Consider the following 18,293-nt stretch of genomic DNA (forward strand, 5'->3'; position numbering starts at 1 on the left):
GACTGCGTTAGCCGCCATTCAAGCCAATGCAGTTCTTTGGCAACGCGTCTGAAACGCAAGGCCTTGCGGTCGCCCTATATCGTGTTATCACCTCACGATAATAACCGTCACTAACACAACTTATCAAAAATAAAAAATGGTGTCATTATCTTTTTTGTGTCTTTTGTTCGTGTATTTTAATACATGGCATTGAGGGATAATGGGGAATAAAAATGGTGAGTGTGGATTTGAACTTATCACGTTGTCTTCTCCCTGCCCCCCTCCCCTCTCTCTTCACCCTAAATTAGTATTCAGAGCAGCTCTGGAGCCGTCTGAGGCCATGGTCGAGACTAATGCCCGCCAATCCTCCTGACTGACACCCGTCTCGGCCAATCACGTCCGTCCGCGAAACCACTCCCGCCAATCGCAAAGGGCCTGGGCGCGCGCCGACCAACGAGGCGCCGAGTTAGCGGGCTGACTGAAGAAGCCGGCCAATGGGCGGGCGGGCGAGGCGGGCCGTCTGCGAGGATTAACCTGTCTGTCACGTCATCTTGGGCAGTTCGATCGGTAGCGGGAGCGGACAGCAGGGAGCTCGAAGGCAGCAGCCCCCCACCGCCGGCCTGAGTTACCATCAACACCCGGGGAAGGAACAGCGAGCCACACCGCCGGCCCGAGTCACCATCTCTGATAGGCAACTAGAATACAACAATTTACCAAAATCCCATAAAAAACCACCATGAGCAGCGACGTGGAAACACACCAGCAGGAGCCAGCCGCCTTGGAAAACAAGCCCGGCCCGGAACCGGCGGCCACCGTGGGGGAGAAGAAGGTCATCGGTAAGTGTATGTGTGTGTCGGCGGGAGGGAAGGGGTTCATGGCGGTTGGCGGGGCCCGTAACGGGTGCCACGCGCTGTGAGCGGCGCGCGGCCCCCCCACACCCCTCCTCTCCTAGCGGCCGTGACGTCATCGCTTCCTGTGTCCTCGCAGCATCGGGGCTTCTCAAAATGTCCGCCCGCTCCTCGCGGCCTACCCGTCCCTTCCTAGACCCCGCCTCGCCCATCACCCACCCGCACACGTGGAGGCAGTCTTGGGGGGGGGGGGGGGGTGCACGTCTCATTGCAGGGCCCCGCTTTGATGATGGTGGAGCGGAGGAGCAGCCTAGTAGTTGGCCCGGCTCCAGCCACGTGGTGCCTCCGTAGTGCTTTCTAGTGAAGGATCGGCTCATCCCTCTCCCATAGGCCCCGATCCAATCCGCCTGCCCTCCTCTTTTATTTGTCGCCTCTCCCTTATTTAATCAAGGCTTTACACGGTGGACTTTAGTCCTGATTCGATCAACACAAGGTCACGGGGCCACGTGGGCTGATCATAACATTCCCGGATGTAGTGGCTGAGTTTTATTTATATTTTGTTTTGTTTTTCTTTTCAGCAACCAAGGTTTTGGGCACAGTCAAATGGTTTAATGTGCGGAACGGATATGGGTTTATTAACAGGTGAGTTCCTTACATGGAGTTTTTTTTTTTTTTTTCTGATGTAAAATGTCTGTGGATGCTACCAGTCTATAGAAAGTGATCTTAAACCCAGAATCAAGATGTAACAGCTTAACAATTGGGTGTGTGGGCTTTATTTTTTTTTGCTTGGGTTTACAGTAATGTGGTAATGCCTCCTATCTGTGCCTTTCCCGATCCACATTCCAATCTCACTGTGCCTGCAATCTGCTGCAGGCGTTAGTACAAAGTTTAAAGTGGTTGTAAAGGCAGAAGGGGTTTTTTTTTTTTTTTTTTTTTTTTTTTTTTTTTTTTTTTTTTTTTTTTTCTTGATGCATTAAGATGGAGCCTTTTTGTGTGCATCAGCTCCCCAATACTTGTGCCCCATCTCTATCCAGCGATGAATGCCTCGGCTGTCCAGTACTTTAGCCTGATTGGCTGAGACACAGAAGCGGCGCTATTGGCTCCCACTGCTCTGAGCAAAACAGTTGTGCAGCGCAGGTAAGTAGAACATCATTATTTTAAGTAATGAAGAGATCTGGACAGCCGCATATCACCTGGGGCAGTAACAATCTTTTCTCCATCTTTAATTTAAGGTGGTTGTAAACCCTTTACTACAACTAAGCCTATAATGAGGCATACTTGTAGCTACCCCGGATATCTCCTAAACCTGCACGGTTTAGGTGATGTCCCCTGCATGTGCCGATATGTCATTGGCATATGCGCACTGGGGCAAATTGAAGCAATGGCATGTATGTGCCGTTGCGTCAGTCTGCCATTACTGGTGGCTCAGGAGTGATGTCATTGCGGCTCCGGCCAATCATAGCGCCGGAGCCAAGATACCCGGAAGGAACCCCCGGGGGAGTCTAGGACGGCTGCGGGGGCTTCAGTCTAAGGTAAGTAATTCATAATGAGCTAGTATGCTATGTATACTAGCTCATTATGCCTTTGTCTTGCAGGGTTTTTTTTTCACCAGGGTTTTCAACCACTTTAGGGCCTCATGCACACTGGGTGTTTACAGCAGCTGGTTTTTGGCTCCAGAGAGATATCTATCTATCTCTATTTTTTTTTTTTTTGTTACACTTGCCAGGCATTGTTATCCCGTGTCCATGCACACATAGGCTCTTAACTGTTTTTGGCTGCAAAAAATCAACTAGTGGGTTCTGAGGAGTTTTTCAGCTGTAGATACGATCAAACGCATCTCACCAGTGTTCTTTAATGTTTTTGATTCCATTGAGAAAAAAAGCTGAGAAACTCACTGCAAAGCTACTGGCGTTTTTATAATGTCCAGTGTGCATGAGGCGTAAAAGAGAAACAAGACTTTAGTATCGCTTTAACACCCAAAACGCAGTGCATTTTGTCTGCAGCGGATCACATCATACAAAAGACCATGCTTTGCCGTGAGGCTCTAAAAGTGAATTCACATCTTTGATACGAGCCCATTCAAAATGAATGAGCTTGAATTGCGCACCAATGCAGTGTGGTTCCTGTACATGTGTCGGTGAACTTTTGGCTTTTTCTCCTGGTGATCTGACCAGTTAACACATCTGTATTGGGTCCCTTTCCCACTAATGATCCTGCGTTTTTTACCTTCCAAGAAGTTTCCCTTTTAAATTGATATGGGACTTTAAACACCACTGCATTGTGGGTGTGGAGCGTTTTGAAAATTGCACCAAAAACGCAGCTTTCCATTAAAATGGAACTTGTGGTAAATACATACTGATTTTATGTGTGGGGGTTTTTTTGTGTGGTTTGAGTTGCATGTCCATTTTCACAGGTGCAGGCAACCCAGAAACGCATCTAAAAGGGCAAAATTGTAGTAAAAACATGCACATTTTATCCTGTTTATGCTACAGAGCAGTGTGAAATGGGCCTTACAGAGCCCCCACTCTGGCTATAGCACACGGAGCAGACCTGGACGCCAGCATTCAATGTGGGGGTAGGAGTGGTATATGGACTGGCAGATTTAGATACAGCTGAATGCTAACTTGCCTTGCAGTTACAACAAACTTTTTTTTTTTTTTCTTTCTTCTTTTGGATAAAGATTTTCATGACTAAAGCTGATCATTGTAAGCACATGTCAGTAGGTTACTTCAAGTTAGAACTCAATGTTTCTCAAGTACCCCCAACAGGTCGTTTTTCAGGCAGTCCATTTTTTTGCACAGGTGATTTGATCAGTTTCACTGCCTTAGTAATTACCACAGCTGAGTGAAAACATGACTTGTTGGGGGTACTTGGGGACTGGAGTTAAGAAACTTTGCTCTTGCTCGTTGCTTTTGGGCTTAATATGGTTCTTGTTGCACTGGCTTTCTAGATAAAGATGTATAATGAGGGTGATGGCTGGTGTGCAGGGTATGGAGCATGACTTTAGGTTTTCAAAATCTAATCTGATACTCTGATGCAGCTGCTTTTTACTGTTATTTTGTATAATACAGTATGGTGAATTCTATTGGCGGACCAATGCCTTGGGTTCATTTTCTTATTGTAAAAGGTGATAGACCCAACCAATGTTTCCTTTCACACAGTATACAGAAAAAGCTTTTACCTCTAATCTTTAGGGTAGGCAGACTTACATTTGTTCTGAGTAACCTGCAAGTATGGTAACAAAATGGTGGTGGGGGGATTAAGAACGGAGTTTCCCTCTTTAACATGTCTGTTAGGACAGACCGTGTTCTAATCTAGTTTACAACTGACATGGAGATCTACCAGCACCATGCAGAGGCTTAATTGTGGTAAGCATAACTCTCCAGCCCTCTCCTTACACTTTACATAGCAGAGGGAAACTTTTTTTTTTTTTTTTCACAATGGCATTGAGTAAAAATGAGCAAAAATATTTTACATTTTGGAAAGGGCCTGTAACCAATACAAAGTGGGTGGTGGTCCAGTTGTCTGCAGAAGTGGAAATGCACTTAAAAATAAAGCTGTTTGGTACTGGTGTGGGGATGCTTTAATTTGTTTCATTCAAGTTTGTAAATATTTTGGAATGGCTTCAAGTGTTTTTACCTCCTAGGGAAGTGGGATTAGACAAATGGAAGCTTTTCATTTTCATGTAGCTGAGAAATGTTACAAATAAGGAGTGCCAGCAAAATGTTACATGAGGACTTTGTTCCAGGGAAGTTGACTGTCACAATGTTAAGTGCTCAGTATTGGGGCTAATATCTTTCCTCATTGTATTCTATCTGCTGTTAGTATGGCCCTGTTGACCTAGAAATGGCTGGGCATGTGACAACCAGGAAATACATGGCCAGTAGTTGTGCATGACAACCAATCCATTTCTATGTTCAGCTTGTTTAACCACTTCCATACTGGGCCTATTCTGGCACTCTTCTCCCTGTAAATTTTTTTTTTTTTCCTAGAAAATTACTCAGAACCTCCTCGGCATGTTATGCTGAGTAAATACCTAACATGTCACGCTTTAAAATTACGCACACTCATGGAATAGCGCCAAACTTCACTACTTAATCTCCATGGGCAACGGTATATATATATATATATATATATATATATATATATATATATAAAATTTTTTTTTTTTTTTTGTTACATGTTTAGAGTTGGAGGTCTAGTGCTAGAATTGTTGCACGCGGCGATACCTCACACATGTAGTTTGAACGGCGTTTACATATGTGGGCAGGGCTTGCATGTGTGTTCGCTTGTGAGTGACAGGGGTGTTAAATTTTTTACATTTTTTGATCACTTTTATTCCTATTGCAAGGAATGTAAACATCTCTTGTAATGGGAATCTATTGTGACAGGTTCTCGATATGAAGACCCCACATCTCCAGCCTGGCAAGCATGAGATTGTGGAAAAAATTCACCGATCTCATGCTGAGAGCCGTGATCGCGGCTGTTTACTTCCAGGAACCCAGGTGTGATTTCGCGCCCGGGCCTCCGATGGTCATAGAGATGACTGGTGACATCTGGTCACCGGAAATCTCTAGCGGCGTCATCCAGCACCGGACGATTCTTTCTCCGGGCCCCCCGATGGCACGGGAGAGCCCAGAGAAGCACCAGATGGCGGTGGGGGACGTCGCCTATAAGACCGATTAAGCGGTGGAACTGCCGCTATGATCGTTCTTATCGTGCACATAATCGCCAGCTGCAAAGAATGCCTGTAGCTGCAGGCATCATTCAGATATCCCTGCACAAGTCAAGGACGTCATATGATGTACTGTGGTAGGGAAGTGGTTAAACTTTAAAGTGGATTTTAAAAAAAACTTCTGAACTTGTACCTACAGGTAGTCCTATGAGGCTTACCTGTAGGTTTAGTGAGTCTCCTAAACCTACAGTTTTAGGAGATATTCATGCAGCTGGTGACTTTACTGGCACATGTGCTCTGAAGGGACAGCATACCATGCTGAAGCAGAGGGTTCTGTGTGCATGTACAGCATAATGTATTTGTGGCTTTGGCCATTCATACATTTGGAGCCTGTGAAGATGGTGTAGTGGTGCTGCGCTGGAGGGCTCTGTATGTGGTGTATATTAGTACGTTATGACTTAAACCTGCGGGTGGGGCAATTGTTTCTGGCAGTTCACTACTGCTTTAAATATTAAAGATAGCTGCAAGTGGTGTGTGGGTTTTTTTTTTTTTTTTTTTTCCCCTCCCTGGGGTTTACTTACCAAAAATGGACAGTGTAAAATCTGGTGCTGCACAGAAACCAATCTGCTTCTAGGTTGTCAGAGCATAAATTGAACAAGCTGATGTTAGAATCTGGCTACCATGTGCAACAGCCCCAGATCAGCTTCTAAAGTCAGCTTGTTCAATTTAAGCTCTGACACATATATAACCTGGAAGCTGATTGCATCCTGTGCAAAGCTGCAGCAGATTTTGCGCTCCAGTTAGTAAATCAACCCTGCTGTGGATGTGTAGATTTATTGTGTTAAGATTTTAAGTTTTGTCATGTTGGATCTTAAAGAATTTTCTTTAAGAATCTAGTTATTCTAGGATAGAATTATAAATGGCTAAAGATCTGTAAAACTAATCTGTGCTCAATCTTTACATTCTAGGAATGACACCAAGGAAGATGTGTTTGTACACCAGGTAAGATGACTCGCTTATTACTTTTCTTTGCCTATTGCCAAAATTTGTTTTTTCTTGCTTTGCAAATGTATAAACTTTGCACTTCTACTGGACGTGTATGGTAACATTGCTGGCATTTAAGCGGATGCTGTCTAACATGAACTAGTATCCAATGTGCCATTATCTGTCTTGGTGACGGTGATAGTTTGCCTTTTTGTCAAGTTACTACTAAAATAAAAAAAACTGAGTGGAAGTTGGCTTTTTTTAAGGGGGGTTTTTTTTCCCCTCAATGGTTATCTTCACCCCCATTCGTGTGGGCTTTCAGGACTTGTACACAAATGTTGAAACCAGAGACCTAAACTGCAGTATTAAACTTTTAGGGTAAGGGTTTATCTTGACCCAAGAGTTGCACAACTAGTGTGTCACTAGCTTACCACTTTAACCATACAAATGTCTTAACTCGTATATCAAGCTAACGTGTGTGTGTGTGTTTACTTTATTCAGACTGCCATTAAGAAGAACAATCCAAGGAAGTATCTTCGCAGTGTGGGAGATGGAGAAACAGTAGAATTTGATGTCGTGGAGGGAGAAAAGGTGTGTCTTCAAACTTGTTTTGCTGCAGTACTGTGTAGTATTGTATGCAAATTTGGGAGATCTTTATAATCTGGTCCCACAACTTTAAACCTTTTCATCAAGAGGAGGGAGATCTGCTTGACAGGCAGACTCCATGGGGCCCATTTAAAGCCGATGCTGTTCTGTACACAGGACGGAGCAGTGACTACTGCATGTGGGGTGTTACTTTTAATTTATAAACTGTGGTATAGATTTACAGTGTTCTCTGACTAATGCCCTGTCACATGACCTTTGACACATTTCCTCCTTTTGTTTTTTTTTTTTTTTTTTTTGTTAGAATGGGGATTTACTTAGGAGTCCCGCTGACGTGAGCTATAGAGCACATTTTATAGCTCAAACCTGATTTATAATTTTTGCCAGAGCTATTGCCTGGTCATGGGTTGTGTCTGGAAAGAACTGGAGCACTTGTGACAGCTTGCCGAGCCATTTACTTTTCTAAAGGTGCTAGTTGCCTGGCTGTCATTGTCAGCCAGTTTTTACTGTCTGTCCCAGTGATTCCCCTCCACATGGCAAACTTGCAGGGCCCTGTTTGCCAGCAAGGGGATGCACATGTGGTGTGTGCATTCCTGTGCTCAGCCCCAAACACCCAGGGGTGAGTTCAGGGACTTCCACACATGTAACTGTTGTATTTGGACACAGCAGCTGCCTGTCCCAGTAGACCTCTGACTGCTGGCACAGGATGCATGTGACTCATGATAAAGGTTGGAATAGGTTTTATTGCTGTTTAGTAAGGAGAGAGAAATGGGACACTTCTGTCAAGAATACTACTCCAATAAGCTGAATCAACATCAAGGGTGAAGACTAGAATAGCACCAGCACCCCAGAGAGAAGGAGCAACTCTAGTGTAGCTAAAGGGAGACACAAGGTGCTTCTAAGTGCAATATTCATAAAATGGTTAAACACTTACAAGATCATTGATACTATTATGCTCTGTCCTATGCCTCTAGGGGAGTGCTGACCAGCAACTATGACAGGAGAAGCAAGATGGCCGCCCAGCTTCCTGGACCTCACGGACCAGAAGTTGTCAGAGGGTAGCGCGTTTCGGGGGGGGGGGGGGTGGCATGTGTAGACTGCTCATTCGTCAGACCTTGTCTGTCAAAGGAGCGATCTGCTTGTGCTCTGAAACGCATTACTGACCTGACAGACAGCTGTGCATGGTAGCCAATTGGCTTCTAACTTCAGCTTGTTCAATTTAAACTTTGAAGAAAAAAATCGAAGCTAGTTGGGGTCTATGCAGAGCTGCACCAGATTTTGCACACCAGTTTTAGTAAATCAACCCCAGTCTTGGGTCCTTAAAAGGTTAAAGTGGTTCTGAAGCCTTAAGGTTTTTCCTTAATGCATTAAGGTAAAAAACCCGAGCTGCAAAATCCTACCCACCTGATCCAGTAATGTGCACAGGAGCAGCGGCTCTTGCTGCTGTCTCCCTCCTCCCTGGTGCAGATTGGTAGCAGCAGGAGCCGTTGGCTTTCACTGCTGTCAAACGCAGGGCCAAGGCAATCTTTCAATAGACCGATGGGGTGGCTCAGGAGCACGCACGGGTGCCCCCATGGGGGCACTTGTTAAAGAGGAGCATTGGCAGAGGATCGGGGCTGCTCTGTGCAAAACCAATTCACAGAGCAGTTAAGTGACATGTTTGAAGGAAAAGAGTAAACCCTTTAATACAATGAATGTAGTCATCCTGCTTGATGACAAGTCTATGCTTTGTGTATCCTGTAGTATGATGGTTTGGGTTGCTCTAATTGCACATGTCTTATCTTGCAAAACCTAGACATGCGTTTTTGTTTTTTTTGTCAGCTTTTAGATATTGTATTGCTGTGAGTGCTTAATTTGGGCTTTTCCTCCACAGGGTGCAGAGGCAGCTAATGTAACTGGTCCAGGTGGTGTTCCAGTCCAAGGCAGCAAATATGCAGCAGATCGCAATTACAGGCGCTTTCCACGTCGTAGAGGTCCTCCACGCAATTACCAGCAAAACTACCAAAATGAGGGAGGCGAAAAGCCAGAAGTAACTGAAGGACCAGTAGATGGAGAGGATGCTAATCAACAACGCCCTTTCCGGAGGCGTCGATACCCACCATACTACTACCGGAGACCGTATGGGCGAAGACCACAGTATTCAAACCCCTCAGAGCGCCCCCAGGTTGACAGTGCAGAGGTAAGATTTGTAGTTCTGGCTACTGTTGGATGCTGTTTTCCAATTTATGATGTTGAGAGCAGACTTTCTGCCCTGACTTTTCTTATGGTTTTGCTATCTCTGGGAACAGGAAGTGAGAAATGCCAAATATTTAAATGTGGTAAAATTTGACTTTGCTTTCTGTAATCTACTACACAGTAGTCTGACAGCAGGCTCAGCAATTGGGCTCAAGGCACTGCATAGTGATGTCAATATATCAGGAACTGGCTTGCGGAGGAATGGATATCACCTTTTTTAAGAATAAAAGCAAAACTAATGGAGCACTGTCATTCTCTGGTCTATGCAATGTGGCATTGGTTTCTGTAGACCTAAACATATTTTCTTAACTACCCCCACAGGGATCAGATGGCCAAGGTACAGGAGATCAAGTAAGACCAGTGCGACAGAATAATATGTACAGAGGATTTAGACCAAGATTCCGCAGGTAATTCTATGCACTAGTTCTTGTTATATTTTCCATAAATGATGGATTGCATGCCGTAACTGGTTTATGCTGATTTAGTGTCTGGTTTTTCTGTAGCATGTTTAATTTTGTGTACAGTGTTGCAGTTTTTTTTAGCAGCATTTGTGCTGAACAATTAAACTTGGTTTGATTTATTTTTTTTGTGGGGTGGATGATTATCCTACAGAACACATTAATGCATTGCAAAAAAACTCTCTGAACTATTTAATTTTGGGTTTGAGTTTACCATCTTTCTACTTTGTTCAGGGGACCACCTCGTCAGCAGATGCCCAGGGAAGATGAAAATGAGGAAGACAAAGAAAATCGGGGTGAAGGAACCCAGAGTCAGCAACCACCTCAACGCCGGTACCGCCGTAACTTCAACTACAGACGCAGACGCCCAGAAAACCCTAAACCACAAGATGGTAAAGAGACCAAGGCAGCCGAACCATCAGCAGAAAACACGTCCGCTCCCGAGGCTGAGCAGGGCGGGGCTGAGTAAAATACCGGCTTACCACCTCTACCACCTTCCGGGTTAGTGTCCTGATGTGCACAGTTGCCACTTTGTATAAGGAGACTACAGTTTTAAGACTTTTAGTAAATTAAATTGTTGAATAGGGACTTTTTTCTCTTTCAGAGCTTAGCATGGCAGGTGGTGCTAAACTAGCTTAATTTCAGGGCCATTTGACAAACTCTTGGTAAAATTTTATCACAAATGTTCTATGTGATTTTTCTTTTCAACCTCCTTGAGGAAAGTTTTGGGAACTTTTTTTTTTTTTATTGAATTTTAAGCAACTTGTGTTTTTCTTGCAGTTTTGTCATCAAAAAGTCAAGATTGAAAATTCCAGCAATAAGAAATTGAACAAAGAATCGGAACTGAAGACCTTAAGTGCTTGCTTTTTGCTGTTGACCAGATAATGTCCTCCTGCATGATTTCTTGCAAGGAAGGGGTTTTATTTTTTATCTAAAGTCTCCTTTTGGGAATAAGAATTTTTTAAAAACATATTTTTTCGCAATCTACCTGCAAAAGGGTTTTTAAATTGTTTCATATCTGGTCAAACCAAGGATTTTTAAGAACCTCATTTTTAATTTGTAATAAACGTACACCTGATTTTTTTCAAACGTCAACAAATTGCAAGCATCTATTAATAAAGGTCTGAACACATAGCCTTGTGTAACTGGTCGTTTGTGTGTGGGAGTCTGCAATTGAACACCATTTTTATACAACATATTACTGAGTGATAACATTGTTTTTGTTGAATTCAAAGTGCAAATCCTCCATGTGGCAGCACATTTGGCTACAGTTGGCTTCTCACATTAAACATGCAGGAAAATGCTCAGATCACCTGAAAAGATGAAACGGTGGGAGACCTTTATCAAGCCTATTGCAATGCTAAACAGTAGCAGTGATGGGTATTGACACTTTATTACAAGGCTACAGTCCAAGTCCTAAATTCCTTGTTTTGGCTGCTTTAACCACTTGCTTACTGGGCATCTAAACCCTCCTCCCCAGACCAATTTTCAGCTTTTAGCACTGTCACACTGACAATTGCGTGGTCATACAACACTGTACCCAAATGAGATTTTTTTTTTTACCACCCCCACAAATAGAGCTTTCTTTTGGTGGTATTTGATCGCCTCTAGGTTTTTTTTTTTGTTTTTTTTCTTTTAGACTGATTTTGTATTTAAAAAAAAAAAAAAAAAAAAAAAAAAAATTTGCAAACAGGTAGTTTATCTCCATTGTACGCTGATGAGGCTGCACTGGAGGGTGACACTGATTGCTGGCACTTACTGTAGGCACTGATTCGTGGCAAGGGCAGGAGGTACTGGTGGGCACATGAGGCTTTTCCTCTTCAGGACTGATGTCCCTTCAAACAGAAGCCGGTGATCGGCTTTTTTTACATCACATGATCAGCTGTCATTGGCTGACAGCTGATCACATGGTAAGGGGCTGGGATCAGCCACTTACTCGGATCTGTTATCACCCGAGTCTGACTTGGGTGATCACAGCGTGCGCCCTTCAGGGGAGCCTGCATCACAATCTGTTCACCTGGCTAAGGGGCATGATGGGGTGGCAAAACAGCAGTACATTGCTCTTCCTAGTGAATGGCTAGTCCTAATTTTAAGGACATCCTTTTGACTAGAAGGGTACCAGCAGATTGGCAAATCAAAAGTGATTTCCAAAAAGCCATGGTGTTTGCATTTAAAAAAATATATATATATATTTTTCCTGCACAAATGCTCAATTCTGTGTCTTATTTGAGATGAGCAGTGTAAAGGGGGCAGCAGGACAAGGTACAGGTGGGCACAACACAGTATCAGAGGTTTCTGTCATATTCAGTACATGGCAGGGAAGCGGCTGCGATCAGCTATTTTCTGGCATGATGTTCCCTGCCAGCCCTCCTGTCCATCCTTGGTTATGTTGCATACAAGCACATCGACTGGACCTCTTCCTGCCCTGGCCAGCTTTTAGTGCTGTCACACTTTGACATTTGCACTGTCATAAACACTTCCATATGACATGTGTAGATTTCTTTTGGAGGTATTCGCTACTGAGTTTTTTTTTTTTTTTTTTTTTTTTTTGGCTAGTGCACTGATCAGGCTACAGATCAGTGCCCTTATTAGTGTAGCTGCTCCTTGTCACACTTGCTGGTTACTAGCTCTCCCCACACTGACAGCACATGTAGAAAGGGATGCTAACTGGCAAGTGTTTACATTGTGATCAGCTGCCATTGGACACAGCTGATCACTTGGTAAAGGGCTGCTGTGATTGGCCCTTTTACCCTAGTCTGTGTGCAGACACCAATTGTGGGAAAGGGGTTCTGGGAGGACCTCAATAGACTCCCTCCCAGAACTGACTGGCTATATTGTGGTTATTGGCTTTATTATTATTGGTCTGGAGTTGTGACCTGTGCCCAGGGCTCTGTCCTGGAACCAGTTTTAATTTGTTCAAAAATGAGAGAAGTTATCTGTTTTGATGATACAAAGCGGGACAATAACCCAAACAGGGTATAGCAACTTTATAAGACCTAGTAAAATAGAGGGGGTGGGCAGGTGAGGTTTAACCTCTTGCCGACTGCCCTGTGTGCATTTACTGTGGGGTGGCTCCTGTGTGCAGAATTTTCTACAGGTATGTGATTCTGCACTTTCAGGGCACACGCTGCTGTTGACCCACTTCTGCTGTGATTGGATACAGTGGGTCTGCCGGTGATCGTTTACAATGGCGGTCTGCCTATGTAAACAATGTAGATCGCCACCCTGTTAGGGGAGATGGAGATCTTGTGTTTCTGCTAAGCATGAACACAGATCTCTGCCTTCTCACAGCAAAAACATCCCTTAAGTTAATAATCCCTCCCTAGGAACACATTTAACCCTTTGATCGTCCCAGATATTAAATGTATATTTTGGATAAAGCATTGTAAAACTGCTGTTTCACAAAAAATGGCCTGGTCGGGGGGGGAGGGGGTTAAACCTTCCAGAGGGTAAGTGGTTAATGTAGGAAAATGTTAAGTAATGCACTTGGGAGATAAAAATGCAAATTACTCACTGGGGGGAGGAGAGAATGATCTTTTTTAAAGTGAGGAAATCTCTGGTTGTCCCCATTGGAAGATATCCCTATTTTTGGGGACAACCACACATTGCAACATTCTTACTGGGTTGTCAGCTGTAAAATCTGTGTTGCTAGACATGAGTGGCCATTTAAAATCTGCTTAAATTGGTCCACGAATAGCTGTCAATGGATAGTCTGAGGCATGTGCTGTATTATGCTGATCTTGGATCCCTGCTTATCTTAAAGAAGATAATCACATTACTGTGATATTAGTCCTTCCATACAAATGCAAAATGTCTGCTCCCTTTTAAGAATGGTATGAATATATCCAAAGTTTTTCTAATAATTGTACACATAATGGAAAGACTAAGAGAAATTGCAACTTTAGCACACAAAGGTAGGAGATCATGGGTGCAATAAGTAATAAACAAGATGAAGAAACTTGACAATTGTCCAAGGCAGCAGATCAATGAAGGACAGCTGTCCCTGAATATGGATTGGCTATTAAATAAAAGAAAATACTTTGGTTCTGATGCTTTAAATCGCCTAGGGCCTGGATAGGGTGTGAAGGCCCGGTGAAAAACAAAGATCATTCCAATAGGCATGATCTAAATCAGGGATATGCAATTAGTGGACCTCCAGCTGTTGCAGAACTACAACTCCCATGAGGCACAGCAAGACTCCGACAGCCACAAGCATGACACCCAGAGGCATGATGGGACTTGTAGTTTTGCAACAGTCTGCTAATTGTATATCCCTGATCTAAATGCTCAAAGATTTTATTAAAAAAAAAAAAGAGAGGGGAGTAGAGAAAACCAGGGGAAGGATACCCTGACCTTTTTGAGGCTGGGTTCACAATGTTAGACATTGCATGTGGTTCATGCTGCTGTGCAGATCAAATTCAATGTCTGCGAATTCAGCCATGCAGATTGTATTGCTTTATTCTCATCACATTCGCACCTAAATGGTGTTGCAGGACCCTTTTTTTTTTTTTGGTCCGCACTGGAATCAACGCATGGGTGTTCACACCCATGCGATCCGATTCCTGCACCATTTGAAAGTTTGCACTGTGATATGCAAAATGATCTGGGGTGTCATTAACTTTCCAATGACACCCGCAGCGGTTTACATAGGACAGTGTGAACTGCCAGCAGCAAGACCTATGCGATGCGGCAATCGCGCTGGTCCCTGCATCGTGCTAGTGTGAACCGGCTCTTAACCACAAGATCATACATAGTGCTGAAGATAGGCATCCACACCCCCATACTCTCCTCCCAGTATTAGTAGTGATGTTTAGAAGGGTGGCATTGAGTCATCCCTAGTCAACCAGATATCACACTACTGCACTACAAGGTACAGAAATCGATGATTGTGGGACAAAAGGGGTTTGATATTCCATAGTTGTCTGGAAGTAGGTCCAGCCTATCCAAGGAGCTGTAAATCTGGAGAGTTTACCTCGGGAGATGTGAATTAGTCCTTCCATCTCAACAATACTTCACTTTTATGGGTCCAATCATGGAGGGGACGACACATTTCGATCAATGTCTTGGAACACTAAATTTTGCAGCAAGTACACCAAATTTTAAAAGGACTGTGGAACTAAATTCTAAATACCAAATTAAATATTCTATGGGGTAGAGCTGCACGATTAATCGTTAAGAATCGTTATTGCGTGTGTGTCCCCCCCGTTGCGATCTTGAAAAACATATTTCCCGATTCTTTCTATGTAGAGAATTCTCTCTGCTCTGCTAAAGCTGTCAAAAGATAGGAATAAAAAAAAACGGGCAGTCTGCCAAGAATCACAACATTCTTTACCAAGTGAAACTTAAGTATAAACATTGTAACAAGTTGTCCTTTAGATCAAAGGAATACACTTTGGTGTGAAAATGAGGGAAGTTTAACCACTTAAAGTGGTTGTAAACCCTTTACAACAACTTTATGCTACAGGTAAGCCTATAATTAGGGTTATCTGTAGCTACCCAGGATATCTCCCAAACCTGCACGGTTTTGGAGATGTCCCTTCCATGTGCCGTTGCTTCAGTCTGTGTGCCGTCATCGCAGCTCCGGCCAATCACAGCACCGGAGCCTCAATACCAGGAAGTAACCCCTGGGAGAGATGTCACTGGCCGGAGGGGGAGACGAGGACGGCTGCGGGAGCTTCGTTCTCGGGTAAGTAATTTATAATGCGCTAGTATGCTATGCATACTAGCTCATTATGCCTTTGTCTTGCAGGGTTGTTTTTTTTTTACCAGGGTTTACAACCACTTTAATCACTAAACCTTTTTCTGACATTTGTTGGTTTCAAGTTAAAATATTTTTTTTTTTCTAGAAAATGACTCCCCCAAACATTATATATATTTTTTTTAGTAGAGACCCTAGAGAATAAAATGGTGGTTGTTGCAATTCTTTGTCACACTGTATTTGCGCAGCAGTCGTTTAAATGCAATTTTTTGGGGAAAAAATGACATTTTAATGAAGTAAAAAAAAAAAAAAAAAAACTAACCAGTAGTTAGCACAATTTTTTTTGTATAATGTGAAAGATTTTACGTCGCGAGAATCGTGATCTTTTTATTCTAAACAAAAAGAATTGTGATCTTTTTATTCTAAACCAAAAAAAAGATTCTCATTTTGGCCAGAATTGTGCAGCTCTACTAGGGGGGGATTACAAATGTTCTCTGAACTGTGAAATATATCTTCCCACAAAAAGTAGCTAGTGTAACCATTTTTTTTTGTTCCCCTTTGCTCTGTTAAACAACTGGAAGCTTTTTTTTTTTTTTTTTTTTAAACCTTAAAGCGGGGTTCCACACAAATTTTGAACATTATCTCTATGCATTCTCTTCCTTGCCTAGATGCTGACATGCTGTGTAAAAAAATTTAAATTGCCATAATTACCTTTTTTTTTCTAATCTTCTTAGCACTTCCTGGTTTTCCTCCCATGGGAGTAGGTGTGTTTCTAGCCTCTCCCAGACCTCCCACAGTCCCCTGGGAGCTAGTCTCAGGCTTCCCAGCATGCATTGTGCAACAGCGTCATCACAACATCTTGGTGAATGCTGGGAGCACAGCATTCACCGCATCCAGGAAATACATGCTTGTGGGCTTCAAATGCCCACAATGAAGATGGAAACCGCCTGCAGTGAATTTTATAAGTTATTCTTTACAACGAAATCGGACACAGGTGGACTTATTACACAGAACATGTGAGTAGATAATCATGAGAAGAAAAGTTTGTGAATGAACGCCAAAAAAAAACGATAGATAGGTGGACCCCCGCTTTAAGTGCAAAAAAACTTGATAAATTCAAAGCTGTCCTGTGTTCTTTGCACTGTTCCTGTGTTACCTCAAAGAGCCCCCTCCTAGTTCTTATTTTGGACTAGAGATAGATTAGCCTTCATGTTGTAGAGATTTAAGAGCAGCTGAGTAGTCTGGCAAAAGACACTGTGCAGGGATGACACCATTCAATCCACAAAAAATTCAATGTGTTGTCAGCCCAAAACAGAAATGACAAGTGGGGTACAATTTTGGTAGATCACCAGGTATTTTCTGTACTTGTAGGATCTTTAAGGGCAATTTCACACCACATGCAGTCCAGTGTGTTTTTTTTTCTGCATCAAAAACGCATAGAAAGTAGGCTATATGGTTTTCAATGGCATTGTTCACACCAGTGCTTGAAGTTCCAGTGCGTTCCAATTTCGGGAAAAAAAGTAGCACATGCTGCATTTTTACTGTACTGGAAAGCTGTAAAAAGCATCAAAAACTCACGATAATGCACTGGAGCACCCATGTTCTTATTAGGTTAAGGGAAAATGCACTGGACTGCATCAAAAACACACTGGAACGCATCAAAAACGCACATGCAAAAAAAATCTGGAGCGCATGCGGACTGCGATTCTATGGTGTGAACTGGTCCTAAAAGTGGTAAAACATGGGGTAATGTGTATGTATTGCAGAGATCTACTGCCATTAAGCGGTTCCCGACCGGCTCCTGTACATTTACATCGGTAGAATGGCTGCGCAAAGTAACATACCCGAATTTGCCGCCGTGTGCGCGCAGTGCGCACACCTGCCGCAAGCTCCGTGAGTCGGGTCGTGGGGATACGCACGATCTTCAAACGGGGAAATGCTGATGTAAACAGCATCTCCCCGTTCTGCCTAGTGACAGTGTCACTGGATCTCTGCTCCCTGTAGGAGCAGAGATCAGTGTAGTGACACACACAGCCCCTCCCCCCTACAGGTAGAAAACACTCCCTAGTACTGATTTAACCCCTCCCCGCCCCCTAGTGGTTAACCCCTTCACTACCAGTGTCATTTATACAGGAATCAATGCTTTTTTATAGCACTGATTGCTTTATAAATGACAATGGTCCCAAAAATTTGTCAAAAATGTCCGCCATAACGTCGCAGTCACAATAAAAATCTCTGATCGCCGTCATTACTAGTAAAAAAAAAAATTATTAATAAAAATGCCATAAAACTATCCTCTATTTTGTAAACGATATAACTTTTGCGCAAACAAATCAATAAATGCTTATTGCGATTTTTTTTTTTTACCAAAAATATGTAGAAGAATACGTATCAGCCTAAACTGAGGAAAAAAAATGTTTTTTTTATATATTTTTTGGGGATATTTATTATAGCAAAATGTAAAAAATAATGCGTTTTTTTCAAAATTGTCGCTCTTATTTTTATAGCGCAAAAAATAAAAATCGCAGAGATGATCAAATACCACCAAAAGAAAGCTCTATTTGTGGGAAAAAAAGGACGTCAATTTTGTTTCGGAGCCACGTCACACGACCGCGCAATTGTCAGTTAAAGCGACGCAGTGCCGAATCGCAAAAAGTGCTCTGGTCAGGGGGGGTAAATCCTTCCGGGGTTGAAGTGGTTAACCACTATTTTTGACACTTGTTGTTTACAAGTTAAAAATCAGTTATTTTTCGCTAGAAAATAACTTAGAACCCCCAAACATATATATATATTTTAGCAGAGACTGATCACCA

At 43.0% G+C, this 18,293-nt stretch overlaps 1 protein-coding gene across 1 annotated transcript; it reads left to right on the plus strand.

Annotated features, from left to right (window-relative positions):
• Positions 1 to 500: 500 nt before the first annotated feature.
• Positions 501 to 10,916, plus strand: YBX1 (Y-box binding protein 1). The gene is made up of 8 exons (XM_073603374.1): positions 501 to 815; positions 1,406 to 1,469; positions 6,471 to 6,504; positions 6,988 to 7,077; positions 8,963 to 9,268; positions 9,646 to 9,731; positions 10,017 to 10,283; positions 10,563 to 10,916. Exons 1-7 carry the CDS (start codon positions 716 to 718, stop codon positions 10,249 to 10,251), a joined length of 915 nt encoding a protein of 304 aa, XP_073459475.1. The 5' UTR covers positions 501 to 715; the 3' UTR covers positions 10,252 to 10,283; positions 10,563 to 10,916.
• The last annotated feature ends 7,377 nt before the right edge of the window (positions 10,917 to 18,293 follow it).

The sequence above is a fragment of the Aquarana catesbeiana genome, linkage group LG10 (assembly GCF_042186555.1).
Source record: "Aquarana catesbeiana isolate 2022-GZ linkage group LG10, ASM4218655v1, whole genome shotgun sequence".
NCBI classification, from domain to species: Eukaryota; Metazoa; Chordata; class Amphibia; order Anura; family Ranidae; genus Aquarana; species Aquarana catesbeiana.